This window comes from Xiphophorus couchianus, chromosome 15 (genome assembly GCF_001444195.1).
Source record: "Xiphophorus couchianus chromosome 15, X_couchianus-1.0, whole genome shotgun sequence".
In the NCBI taxonomy this organism is placed as follows: domain Eukaryota; kingdom Metazoa; phylum Chordata; class Actinopteri; order Cyprinodontiformes; family Poeciliidae; genus Xiphophorus; species Xiphophorus couchianus.
The window spans coordinates 22206468-22220637 of NC_040242.1; the positions used below are offsets into that span (position 1 = coordinate 22206468).

General features: G+C 43.6%; 1 protein-coding gene across 5 annotated transcripts in view; it reads right to left on the reverse strand.

Moving 5' to 3' along the window:
* The window catches only part of fynb (FYN proto-oncogene, Src family tyrosine kinase b), a 74514-nt gene that overhangs the window by 2455 nt on the left and 57889 nt on the right, over positions 1–14170 (reverse strand). For 3 of the 5 annotated variants that reach the window (XM_028039979.1, XM_028039978.1, XM_028039980.1), the window contains 9 exons: positions 12326–12424; positions 11977–12080; positions 11750–11899; positions 7832–7996; positions 7390–7545; positions 5406–5585; positions 4615–4691; positions 2788–2941; positions 720–851 (listed from right to left, as the gene is read on the reverse strand). In XM_028039979.1, coding sequence (XP_027895780.1) covers positions 720–851; positions 2788–2941; positions 4615–4691; positions 5406–5585; positions 7390–7545; positions 7832–7996; positions 11750–11899; positions 11977–12080; positions 12326–12424 — 1217 coding nt within the window. The remainder of the gene's footprint in view (positions 1–719; positions 852–2787; positions 2942–4614; positions 4692–5405; positions 5586–7389; positions 7546–7831; positions 7997–11749; positions 11900–11976; positions 12081–12325; positions 12425–14170) is intronic. The other 2 variants (XM_028039982.1, XM_028039981.1) reach the window with 2 other exon arrangements.

Sequence of the window (14170 nt, forward strand, 5' to 3'; positions counted from 1 at the left end):
CCAACAATAATAAAAAATATGTATTTGTTTTATTGATTGGACTTCACATTTATGTCCTGTGTGAGGGGTGGCCATGGCCCCCTGTGGGCCCCTCTGAGGGAACCCTCTGTGTTTAGATGTAGATTGTTCTTGTTTTTTCTGACTGGAAACGATAATAATTGAGTTGCATCAACATGTAGAACTCTGTGTAGAACCGGACCTGCAGGGCAAGTCGAGTTCTACTGAATGATGGCTGGATGTTTCATCACGTATCATCAGAGCCTCCTAATGAGCCAGTAGCTGTGTGTGCTAACCTTCATCACCTCAGCCTGTGGAACAGTCAGTCACACAACATTATCCAGACAAACATGACACCCCCCTCCCACAGACCTCCCAGAACCCCCAGGCCCACCAACCAACCCAGTCATCCAACCTTCCACCTCCCAGCTTGATTGACACTCAGCCAACCTCAGGACAGACTGTGCCATCTCCTCCTCTCTGTTGGACATGAGGTCGTCTCAGAGGCCAGCGGCGGCAATTAGCCGTTATCTCCCCGTCTTCCTCTGGCACCGAGACAAAGGTTAGCCAGGCTGAAAGGAAACTTTTACTCCCACAAAGAGCAGGAAGTGCCAGATGGACCAGTGTGTGCTTTAGAACCAGCTCTGTGTTCTGAACAGGACAGGCTTGTCCTTCTTCACCACAGATCAGTGAAGGCGGCGCAGCAGGCTGAGAGTTCTCACCTGGGTACGGCACGCGGCCCTTTGTCACCAGCTCTGTCAGCAGGATGCCGAATGACCAAACGTCTGACTTGATGGTGAAGCGGCCGTACAGCGCCGCCTCCGGGGCCGTCCACTTGATGGGAAACTTTGCTCCTGAAAACAAAACAAAAACCCAACAGATCATATAAAATCGTTTTCACACAGAACTATCTTCCATCCCTTCAACCAACACGCTCCGATATGAGCAGCCGACACAAACTTTGACACAACTATTGCTGGAGAACTCCACAAATCTGACCTATAGGGAAGTAAGAAAGTCATTACTGAAGCAAAACTGGGAGAAGTCCCGTCTGCAGGAGACCGAGTTCCCTGAACGCACCGTCTCCATAGCGCAGCACGATGGTGGCAGCATCATGCTGTGGAGGAAGCTGCAGTTAGAAAAGCTGTTAGAGGCTCTAAACAACTCGAGAGTCTTTTACAGCATTCTATGTCACAGGATTCAGACAGGTTGCCAGGGCAACGCAGAAAAAAAAGACTGATACCTCAGTGAAACTTAGAAAGACAAATGAAGCTGTGAGCATATGGACCTGGCTCTAGATGTAAAAATCAGGTGGTAAAGCATGAAAAGCTTCCAAAAGACCTGCAGCTGTTCTGCTAGCAAACGTTGGTTCTACGGACTGAACACGAATGTATGCCACACTTTTCAGATTTCTATCTGTAAAAACATTTTAAAAATAAAGAAAACCTAAGCTAATGCCCTACTTTGTTTTCACCCATCATACTGAAGCCTGTGAGGGTCACAAGAGGAAATGAGTAAAAGTTTAGTGGAATGCATAACTACCAAGGTGCTTTGTGATGGCAGAACAGCAGAGGTGGGAAGAACTTTAAAGAGGATGAAATGTATAGGAAGAGCAGACAGAAGGACAGAGCTCACTGACAGACTGAAGCTCAGTCTGATTCTACAAGCTGCTGCTCCATGGTCATCAATCACTGATCTATTTCTGATCAACAATGAAGGCGTAGCGTCTGCTGTGTGTTTTTGCACACTTGAGGCCAGACTGAAAAAAAATGAACACACTGATTTCTTAAAGAGGCAGAATTCTGTATTTTCTAGGTACATTGTGCCATTTTATAACAGAATAAAGTAACTATGTTAAACTTCTATATATCAAATATGACTTAAAAGAAATTTACCTTTGGCTTCAAATTGGGCCTCTGTCCCTTTAAAACCTCCTGCTCTTTCTCCCACTCTGCCTTCAGGAAGTCATCACAACATGGCTGCTTTATTAACCCTTTAACAACGTTTTTACCAGCACTGCGCTGAGAAGCAGCTCTGCAGTTCCACCAGGTGTTTGCTAATTGCTGCTGGAGGAGCTGAGTGGAAGAAGAGCTGCTCTGTGAAGCGGAAGCTCAGAAGCTTGGAAACTGCAGCTCTGAGAAGGAGCCGCTGGGTTAAACTACGTGTTTTGCAGAGCTGAGTCGTTGCCATGGAGATTGAAGGATTCCACAAACATGCATTAAAGGATCAAAGCAACACTCCAAGTATGATTTTGATGAGAGAATAACATGATGACATGATGAAAAACTCAAAAAAGTAGCTTTTATAGAATACCACCCCTTTAAGTTTCTGTTGCTTCCAACATGTCCAACATGTGGGCTGAATGCCAGCCGTGTTGTAGGTGGGAGTCTTCAGGATGAAGAACATGTGTTCAGCAAAATGACTTCATCTGTTTCAGGTTGTGTTTCCAGAAGCAGGACCGGATGTACTTTATGCTGCCAGTGTTAAACCTCTGTTTTCACCACCGCTTGTTCTTCTCCCTTATTCTAACAGCGTTCAGGAGAAAGACCCGATGACTAAAGCTAAAAAAGTTCATCCTACTAAAAGGCTTGTAAAATATGTTCATCAGCCAGATCCCTGGCCTTCTGAGCTGAGGTAAGGAGGAGGTTCTGGTTCTGTGGAGCTGTGAGGAACTACTGAGATCTGCAGTGGGTGTGCTGTGTGTTTATCTCTCTAAGTGGATTTCCTGCACACAGTCAGGCTGCTGTGGTGTGTGTGACAGCGTGAGCGGGGTGGGGAGGGGAGCCCCACCTTGCCGGGCCGTGTACTCGTTGTCCTCGATTAGCCGGGCCAGGCCGAAGTCGGCGATCTTACACACCAGGTTGTCTCCCACCAGGATGTTAGCCGAGCGCAGGTCTCTGTGGATGTAGTTCATCCTCTCGATGTAGGCCATGCCTGCTGCCACCTGAAGAACAGAGGGGGAAAGTTGAGTGGAAGGAAAAATACTGTGGTGGAAAGAGGTGCTAAAGCAACAAGGTTATCTGCATGACTTTGATTCTGGATTTGGAGCTTAAACAGTCACCACACTGAGCGATTCAGGACATGCATTAGGAACTTCACAGCACACGCCTGAAGTAATGGAAAAGGAAAAATGAAAGAAACGGAAACTGTACGTTTCACATGGGACATTTTATGACACGGTGATGATGGGGAGTAAAATCTGCTTCAAAACAGTCCAAACAAAAAACTCTGAAGAACTTTAATCAGAAAAAAACGACAAACAAAAAAACAGATGCATAAAAGTTTTCTGTAAGAACAACACAAAGTAGACACTCAAACTGTTCTTTGTCATTTTTTCTCAGGCTCAGACAGAATGAAGAGCATTTCTAACCCTGTCACAGATCTTGAATTTGATTTTGTTGTGGACTTTAATTAGGCCATTTTAATACATGAATTAGCTTTGATCTAAAGCACAGGTGTCAAACTCCAGTCCTCGAGGGCCGCTGTCCTGCAACTTTTAGATGTGTCTCTGCTGCACCACACCTGAATAAAATAATTAGGTCATTAAGGTTCTAGAGAACTGATCTACACAAGGAGGAGGAAATTAAGCCATTTCATTTCAGTGTTTTGTATCTGTGGCGCATCTAAAATCTGCAAGGACAGCGGCCCTTGAGGACTGGAGTTTGACACCCCTGATCTAAAGCGTCCTCTACAAAGCTGGTTTAGATTTAAGGGGCTCGTCCTGCAGGTTCTCTGGCAGGAGTGTCCCCACAGCATGATGCTGCCACAGCCAATTTTCACTGTGTGTGGTTTGTTCAGTGTATTAATTTTTCATTCGCATGAAGCATTTCGCATGGAGGCCACAATCGTCCCCACTATGGCCATGACAGATTTGTCTGATGATTTTCTTCTTACCTCAGATTTGAGGAGTAAACAACAACAAACACTGTTTTTCTGTAAAAAAAAATTCTAATAAGCACCTTATGACAAGTAATTATTGGCTGATTAATAAAAAATAAAAAAAGTTGCTAGATCAGCCCTGTACTGTACTGACATTAAGTCGAGCAGAAAGAGTTTTTCACATGTTGATGTCAGAAATATATTTTTAGCTGCAGATGAATCATTTCCAACAAATCATCAAGTGTTAGAGAACTGCTGTTGCATTTTTAATAAAATGTCTATTTTCTTATTTAACAAAGAAATTTCAGTATTTGTTCATTTCCATATTTTAATCCATTCCATAATATTGGATAGAAAAGGCTTAAATGAAAAATCAGCAGAATGTGCCACTTTGAAAAAAATGGGATTAATCGTCAGAATAATTGATGACTGAAATAGTGGTTGGTGGAGCTTTGCATTGAATGCAGAGGAGGACCCCAGCCTGTTTGGCGCCCTGGGTGAACTACCTTTTCAGCGCTCCATGAACATTGTTGGGGTTGTTGTTGGTTGGTGTGATGGTGTTGTAAGAGCGAGGGGGGGGGGGGGGGGGGGGGGGGGGGGGGATGTGTGTGTGTGTGTGGGGGGGGGGGGGGGTGCAGAGCACTAAGCCACATGCCCATGTGGTCCATATCAGAAACCACCACTGATTTTATGATTAAAAGTACATGTAGAAATATGAGCGTTGAGGTCGATACATACCTGTGCTGCCATGTCCACCAGGTTGGGCAGCTTCAGCGCTCGTCCCTCTCCGTCCTTTAAGAAGTCCAGCAGGCTGCCTGCAGCACACAAGCACATGCAGCTGAAAAAGGTTTCCTGTTTCCTGTTACCTTAACCCAAACTTGCTGTTCAGCCTCCACAAACCGCATCTAACAAATCTGACGGCCGACTGAGCCTGTGGGTTGAGACTGTCTGCTTCAGGTCATCAAAAGCAGCGACGGCTCAGAGGGACAAACAGGACTGGTGGCTTCACAAAGTTTACAGAGCTTCAGCTGGTTTTAAAGAGACACTCGAGCATTTCAGGCTGCAGAGATGGATGCTAATCAGATGCGGTGACATCAAAGCTTCCCTTCGTGCACGTCCTCGGCTCGCTCTGCGTTCTCTCTCTGAATTACTGCTCAGATCCTTGGCTTTGATGGTCTTAACGATCTGCAGTCCATTTTACCAGACCAGAGCGGTTGCTGCTCCACAGAGGAACAGAAGCAGCTCAGACTAAAGGAAACGGACTTCACAGAAACTCCAGTGGTTCACTGTTCTGGACTTTTTACTGGGCTGACGCGTCAGGCTGCAGGTCTGGGTAAAGGTCAGGCCAGTATGAACATCCGGATCAATTAAAAAGGTTGAACATTCATTATTTCATCTGTGAAAATCAGATCTTACAGAAACAAAACCTGAAACCAGCTAGTTCCATTTAACTGATATCTACTTTTGCAAACCATGTGATCCTCCCCAGCGCATCTCCATGACAACCAAGCTTTCCCATGTGGCGGTACCTTTGCTCATGTACTCTGTAACGATGTAGATGGGCTCCTCAGACACCACGGCGTACAGCTGCACCAGCTTGTCGTGGCGGAGCTTCTTCATGATCTGAGCCTCCTCCAGGAACGACTCGGGGGACATGGTGCCGGGCTTCAGCGTCTTCACCGCTACTTTGGTGGTGCCGTTCCACGTTCCTGCTCACACGCACACACATACATACACACACACACACACACACGCATGCCAGCGTCAGCACAGCAGGAGCATCTGCTGCCATTCACACCGAGTCAGGTACACAGGCAGAGTCGACGGGAGGCAGGCATGCACATGGGGGGAGTCAGGAGGGCTTTTTTTTTTTAAATGTCATGCAATACAGAGTGAGATCAGAGATGATGTGATTTACGTTGCTTTCTGATCACATAAACACAGAAAACTGAACATTTACTTTGAGCTGGGGTTCCTACATGTTTTCCAAATCATCATTCCAGACTTTTGCTCACTCAGCAGGTCTTAATACTCAGTTCTTATTTTATGATATGATTTATTCATTCTCTTTTTATTAATTTTTTTGATTGCTTGTTCATGTTTCTGAATGATGTGACCGCAACGAGGGTCCTGTGTGAGCAGTTTACGACCCGCATGATCAGAGGAGGAATGTAGACGTCACACAGCAGCTCTGTGAGCCGCCTGTGGATCAATGTTCAAGTTATTGAGCAGCGGGAGCTGATTGCATCATCACAAGAAGCTAATAAAAAGAAAGCACAACTAACAGTCTCTTCTGTAAAGATATGTTTAGATGTTTATTCAGAATTGGGAGTGTTGGGATTGCGATGAGATGATATGAGTTCAGAGTTTCCATAATTAGAATTTTTATCCTTCGTTTACGTCCAGATTTCCTGCGTCTGTCTTCTTCTGGTGCAAAATTATGATGCATGTCTCACATCAATGACAGAATGTGACATGATCATTCTGACTAACTGAATTAGTTCTATGGATGAAAATGGGACAGATCAGATTTTTTTTGTGAGGTTAAAAATATGGGAATTGGGCTGTTCAGATTACCATGAAAAATTCGGCTCAGGCTTTTATAGGGCAAAAAAAACCAACAACAAAATAAAAACACAGGTTTGGTTGCCATTTTCCTGCTGAGTGACTGCAGCCTGCTTCTCAGATGGGTTTCGAACCGCTTAATGTTGACGACCCGATCCACAGTCATGCATTAGAAACATGCCGCTATGTGAACCTGAACGTTTCAGTCAACTAATAAAAACATCGTCATGGATTTGAAAAATTCTGTTTTTTGCTTAAAATCCATAATTAAATTTACTTTTCATTTAATTTGGTCTAAAAATGAAACAGAAACCCAGATTTGTTCCAGACTTTAGGAACCCTACTGTCTGGAACTCACAGACCTTCTCCTCTGATCTCACTCTGAGTCAAACATACACACTGGAGTGGGGATGTTAGTGTGGCATGAACTGACTAACTGAGTCTGGAATGAGTTGGAGGAATTTATTCAGTAATCACAGTTAGCTGCTGTTAGCGGAGCAGCTGGGTGGAGGTCTCCTGCTGACCAACAGCTCACTGCCTGTCCTGCTGGGAGTGTCGACATTCAAACATCTGCAGTCCCCTGAAAAACTATTCACACCCCTTGAACATTTTTTGCATTTTGATTGACACAACCACCAACTTCAATGTGTGTTATTTAGCTACAATAGAATAGTTGGTAAAGAGAAATGGTGAAAAAAACCGTCTTGGTCTTTAGGAGAGTAGAGTGTGAGGGAGGGGAGGCCTGCTGTGTGTTGGTGAATCACATAAAACTCATCTATACTAGATATAATTAGCTCCCCCCTAAAAGGAGAAAGAAAACAGTGCAGCTCATATTTGGATGTGTAGAAGTTGAGGAACAGATTTGCTGGTTGAATTGAGGAGCTGAAACTCTGTAAGGAATATTCCAGACACCCAGATCTTATTTGGATTTTTTTCAGGTTTTCTTACCGTAGAACACTTCGGCAAAGCATCCCGTCCCCAGCTGCTCCTCCAGGTTCAGGGCGTCTCTGCTGATCTCCCAGGCATCGTGGCTCAAGCCCACAGTGTCAGGGATGTAGTTCATGCACACGCCCGTTAAATTAAAGCACAAACCATCCGCACTCTCTACACGGTTGGGGGGTGGGGAAGGGAGGCAAGGCACAAGGGTTAACTACGGGGAGAGGAGCATGCATGGAGGCGCACATGGAGGGAGGCCATGTTGGTGGGGGAAGCAGAGTCTCCTGACACACTCTGTGTTTTTGTGATTTAATTTAGAGTCTTTGCTTTATGATTCTCTCAGCTTCCACATTATTCATGATTCTCCTGTTTGGATTTCAAGGTGTGTCTGGAGTCTCTGCTCCCGTCCCCATGCCCCCCCCGGTGTGACCTCCGGAGACGGCTGGGTCCGTACCCATCCAGACCTCCCCAAACTGCCCGTTCCCCAGGCGCTTGATGAGCTGCAGCGACTCCCGTGGGATCTCCCACACATCTTTGGTTTTCACCGACAGGTCGGCGAGGCGGGGCATCCCCTTGTGGCAGGGAACCACCAAGCGACAGCAGAGGCCCGCAGCGCGGTCTGCAGCGCCACGCAGCAGCAAAGACGAGCAGAGGGAGACATGTGCAAAGAGTTAGCAAAGAGTCTGGCCGGGCGGAGAGGACAGAGGATACAGAAGACATGGAGGCAGAGGGGGGAAAAAACACGCAGCAGGACGGAGATAAAAAGGTTTCTGTTGAAGGAACCTGGGAAAAAATATCCAGATCAGAGAAACAAACAGGACAAAGATGAACCAAGAAGAAGAAGAATTTATTTCACAATTCAACAGGAGCAGAAGCTGTGGATCAGTTCAGATCACCAAACTGGTATTGAGACCAGATACAAATGATCTGAGGAACCACAAAAAGGAGATTTCAGGAAGGAAATCTTTCCAAACCAACCTGATTCTATGTGAAAACGTAACGGCCCAACAAACCCAGCCACCAAGCATTACCCAACAACCAGAGCCTTACACTGGACTGGTTTAAATAACCTGCTGTACAGAACAGTTCTTATTGGGTCTAACTCCAGACTTTGACTAGGGCGTTTTCATGAGGCTTTTAGAGTTAGAGTTATGTCGTGGCTTCACTTCACGACATAAACTAAGACACCCTAAATTATTATTATTATATATTTTCCATTTTATATCACAATCAAGTAACAATTAGGCCTGTCAGGATAATAAACTTTGCTGGATGATAAATTATCCCAGAAATTATTGCAATAAATGATAATATTGTTGTTTTCAGAGCATTTTCAAGTTATTTACTGGTTATGGCATAATATGGCACATTTTCAAAGATCAATAAACTTTCAATTGTAATGAGCATCTAGCATTTAACACTGGAATTGTTAAGTATGTCCCACTGTTTATTTATTTCATTTATTTTTCCAAAATAAATAAACAAAAAAAAAACAACAGAACTAACTAATAAAAACAGACACTTTATAAAATGAATTATAAAGTCCTAAAAAAGGGTGTGGTTGAGACCAAAGCACCAGACTGAAGACTTTTATCATCCAGTTTTTAGTAAAAAGAGAAAAATGTTAAATTATGCCAACAGAAATGATTGAGCTTGCAATTTAATTTTAGTAATTTTTTCCTATTTATTATGTGATTAGTTGATTTATTGTTTATTGTGACAGGCCTAGTAACTATGATACCTTCAGTTGTTATACAAAATGCTGAATGTATCAAACATGATTGTTTTTAATTAACTCAGGATTGTTTAATCATTTAATTTAATCCCTGAAAATACATTTGATCTGACATTTTTAGACGTTTAAACTTTAAACATTCTGCTCCTGTGGCGTTTTCCTCTCTCATATCGGCTCTCAGCCTCATATGCATTTTATGGCATTTCCTGCTCTTTGTGCCAGTGGAACATTGCGTCCTGGTTTGGGTCAAACATGAAGCATTCCATCCCACTGACCTCACATCAGCTGACGACACCACGCCGCTCCGGATCATGGAACCAAAACACCACAGAGCTCTGCTGTTTGCTCAGCATTGATTAAAGCAGTGGATTGGAGCAGAGTTTCCGCCGGTCCCTTCATGCTGATATGTAGAGGACGCCCCCCCTCAGCCCCCCACCCATAATAAGGCCCTCAGGTGTTTGCACACAGCAGTAAAGACAAGATAAAGGACTGGATGTCTCCTGTGGGAGGATTAATGCTGCGGACCGGACCATCAGAGCCCATCTGGGCCACCTCAGCTCCACGCAGTGATCGATACATCGACACGCCGCTGCGTTCACTCCGCTCATAAAACCCGTCAATGAGAGGCGGGTTGCTACGCAGCGAGAGTGAAAGCAGAGCCCAGGGAGAGATCAATCTGAGATTAGCTCTGAACTCTGATAACTGCTCTGAAAAAACAAGAGTCACTCAAAACAATGTTTAGGTAGGAAAAAGTCCAAAAGAATCATGGAATTTTAAAGGTAATGAAAGAAAACAAATTAAAAAAACCAAGCTGATTGCTTCAAGTCATTTTGATCAGAGTCTGAGTGGAGCTGGAAATAAAAAACTAAATACTGCAAATGATCCGTCGTGTTTATTAATCCTGAAACATTTAGAAGGACATAAACTTAGTCCCAGGACATCACTGCCATGCAGAACTGCCTTTACTAAGGGGGGTGGGGCTCTCTGTCCAGGGCGGCACAGCTGGTGGGGTCAGCTGAACCCACAGCGAATGTTTGTTGCTTATCTACATGTCCAGTGGACAGTATCAGAACTTAAAAAAAAAAGACAAAAAAGAAAAACAAACAAAAAGAAAAACACAACTCTCTATACAGGTGGCTGATGATGCTGAAGCTGGCATCTGATTTGAAGCTGATGTCAATTGGTGAAAAATGTAAAAGCTATTTCAGTTTTTAAAGGCATCTCAACTGAAGGCATTTCCTTAACTACCAGGATTAATACATATTGATAAATGGACCTGGTTTGATGTGAATTGGCAGAAAGACGGGCCTACCCACAGTCCTACATTAAAAACATCTGCTGAACACCAAAAATAAACCGTTGTTCCAACAGATCTGCTGCAGGTACAGTTCTGATCCTAAATTACAGGAAATGTTTGAAACATGCCAAGCCTGATAGTTTTAAACCTGAGTATTTTGAGCGTTTGGTTTTATTTACTTTCAGTTTTACTAGGTCAAACAACAAGTATGTTGTTGCTTCTGAAAGGTTTAAAGAACGGTGTCTGTATGTGACTGTCACAGAAGAAAAGCCAATTAACAGCAAGATGCCAAACAAGCAGAAGCCCTGAAAAGAGTCAAGGTCATAACTTCGTCTGATGTGGATCCAGGGGTCACCTAAAGTCGATAAGATGCAGAAGGATGGTTAGAGAATCAATGGGGTTGACCGTACGGGTCGATGAGCCAACGTGCCAACTAGAGCGAGTCAGAAAGAATCTCCCTTTTCCCCATGAGGGGGAGCCAGTGGGTGGGGATGAGAGACACAGTAACCAGCTGAAGACAAACAGTCACATCAGTGACTCCAGCTGGATGGACATATAGGAACAGAGCAGAGTGAAAAGGATGAATGAAGACTAAAGCAGTGAAGGTCTAATACTCCATCTCTGAGCAGCTCACAGCGATGGAGCAGGAGAACCTTTATAGTCTACTACAGTGAATATTGTCAAAGAAGAAGAAGAAGCTGACGTGGAGCCGTTTGTAAAGTTACAGTCAAAAATTAACAGCAATAATCTGGGTTACTTTACGGTGGCTGACAGGTCCAAATGAGCTGCAGACACATGTATGGTGCCAACTCCAGAACACGAAAACACAAAAAACAGATGCAACAGAAAAACGCTGCAAGCACAAAGAAATATGCTGCAACAACATAAAATAGAAGTAAAAAACTTCAATCGACAGTTTTGATGATGCTGGAATCACAGGAGAAAGGAAAAAGGGGGGGAAGTACCGCAAATAGTAAAAAAACAACTTTTAATGCAAAGTTGCTCTAAAAGTTGCATTGAAAGTCCATTAAAAGTGCCAACTTTGCATTAAAAGTGTCATTATTTACCGAATGACACTTCATGACAACAGTCAGACATTCATAAATACTCCTTCATGTTCATGACAGTGTCAGGTCACTCTGTCAAATAAAGTGTTACTGAGTTTATTTATTCAGTGGTTTAAAATAACCAGTGGAACAATTACTGGTTCTATTACTAAAAACCCGAGTAGAGAAAGTTTTAATCCCCAGTTCTTAACGTGTCATACTGCGCTGAATACATCAAACATTTACTGTACACTGAATAAACTGTAAACATGGAAGAAATGCTCTTCGTTTTACCTGAGTAGTGCTGAACCAGCTGCTGCAGCGTGTCAAACTGAGCCCTGGTGGTGATGTAATATCCTCCGCTGTCCAGCTTACGAATCTTATAGTGCTTGACGTGATCTCCTTTCTCATCATCCCAGTCCCGTATGGACAGGGAGAAGGCCCCTGGGGGACAGTGGGAGTTAGGAGGGAGGAAAGGCTCAGTGTGTGTGTTGGCGTGTGCGTGTGTGTGCTCGCTTTACCCTTAGTGGTTTCGCTCTCTCGGATCAGATAGGTGCCCCGAGGATTGCCGGTGGACAGCAGCTGTCTCTCTGCATCCTTGCGGCCCAGTTTACCAAAGTACCAGCTGCAAGAAAACAGTCAGCTCAAACGGTCTGGATAACTTTTCCTTAATTCATTCCTTTAATTGTATAAAGTTCTAGACTAATAAACTCTGATTCACTGATTGGCAGATTGATAAGGTGGGTGGAGCCTAATCTAATACCTCTCTGAGTGGCCTCACAGTGCAGGCTACCCTAACTGATTCAAACCAGTCCCATTCCTCCATTCTTTTACAGCCTCCCATTAAAACCATTAAAGACCAGAACTTACTCTTCAGCTTGGATGGAGTCTACTGGAGCCACATAGTTACTGGGGATGTAACCGCTGCCCCCGGTGGTCAGCGAGCGCGCGTCCCACCAGTCCCCCTCACTGAAAAACACAGACATCATTGTCATTGGTTGGTTTGGAATGCAAAATGAAGCAACAAAGATTCAACATGTGCATAAGTCAGATTTCCATATGACCTAGCATGACTTTCTTACAAACTTCTGTCAGAAATGATTATATTGTTACATTCCATCCTCTCAGTCCTTCTCCTGTATTGTTCTTAAAGTCCTACTTCCTCCTATTTCCTAATAGTTAGTCTTCAGTCTATACTGGAGAACTCCAAGTAAAAAACATGGTGCTGTTTATCTTGAAGCTCCTTTCGGCTTAAAACAAAACAAAGATGCAATTGTCGTCTGAAATCTGCCTAAGTTATTACATTGATAGATGTTTTAGCAGAAGATACGGGGCTGGATGATAAAAATAAAACACCATGTAAAGGCGGCTGACTGACGCTCAGACACTCTCTCAGGATGTTGCACCAACAGGGTAAAAGCAGGAAGGAGTCTCAGCTGATGGAGGAACATCTTTCCAGAACAACACGGCCGGGTTTTAGTGTCTCTTTCTCAGATTTTAAAACACTGCTTCCTTGTGCTGCACGTCTCTGTCAGAAAGGTCTTCACGCCAATCATGTTGCTCAGAACTTCCTCCAGTTCTAAAGGAGGAAAACACATTTGAATAATGTGCATCTCTGTCTCCATCTCAGGTCAGGTCAGGCTCTAAAAGAAGCATTAACAGGGTTTGCTTCATCCAGAGCAGCTAAACAATAAGCTGCTTCACTTGTCTCTGGAATAATGTCCACCTGATGGGTCACATGTGACCTGATGGGTCACACGTGTTCCTGTGCAGACAGTAATGAGCTCAGTGAGAACTGCTGGCTCTTCTCCAGAACCTAGCAAAGTGCACAAACCACCTTCACTTCTCAGTAGTAACTCCAAACTCAACATTCCAGATGTCAGTCACACATCCATTCTAACCGAGATATTTACACTGGATATGAAATCATCCAGGACTGTTTGTGTTTTGTTTTGTGTTTCCTTTTCGATCATTATTAACATTAAGGTTTTTCCGTATGCCGTTCAGTTTTGTGTTCATTATCGTCATCAGGGTCTTACTATATTTTATTATTATTACTTCTTTCATCTACGTGTTTTGGTTCAGGCCTTTCTGTTTTCGGTTTTCTGTTGCTGCTGATCACTTTGTGTTAATCAATCTCCATTCCTCAGTTTCTTTTCTGTCATCATATGTCTGTCTCATCATGTTCCTCTGTCTTTCTCCACTCCTATATATTATTTTTCATTTATTCTCTGTAACTGTACGCAGATTCAGTGGGTTCGTCCTCATGTTTGATCCGTGGTGTGAGAGATGATGACGGACTCGATCGGGACAAACCGGGGAAACTTTGACTTTACCCTCTAACAGTCATATCATAGAAGGTTTTATTTCAGGGACACTTTTCGGTTTTGTTGTTGTATGGACTACTGCATGAGCTGTTTCATGGTGATGGAGGGCATAAAGATGAATGGAAGTAAGGAAGACCTCAAAGACCTCAAAGAATAAAAGTAAGTAGGAAACAATGGGAGAAAGAAATGAAGGAGACGGGGAAAGAAATAATGGTTAAAAAAAGAAGGGATAAACATTAACAGAAGGAATCAAGGAATAAAAGACAGAAGGATACAAAGAAAAATGAAGAGGAGAAAAGAAGGAAGAACATCAGAGAGAGAGGGAGGAAGGTAAGCTAGAGGGAAGTTGGATAGCGGCAAAAAAGAAAAGACATATGGATCCAGTTAG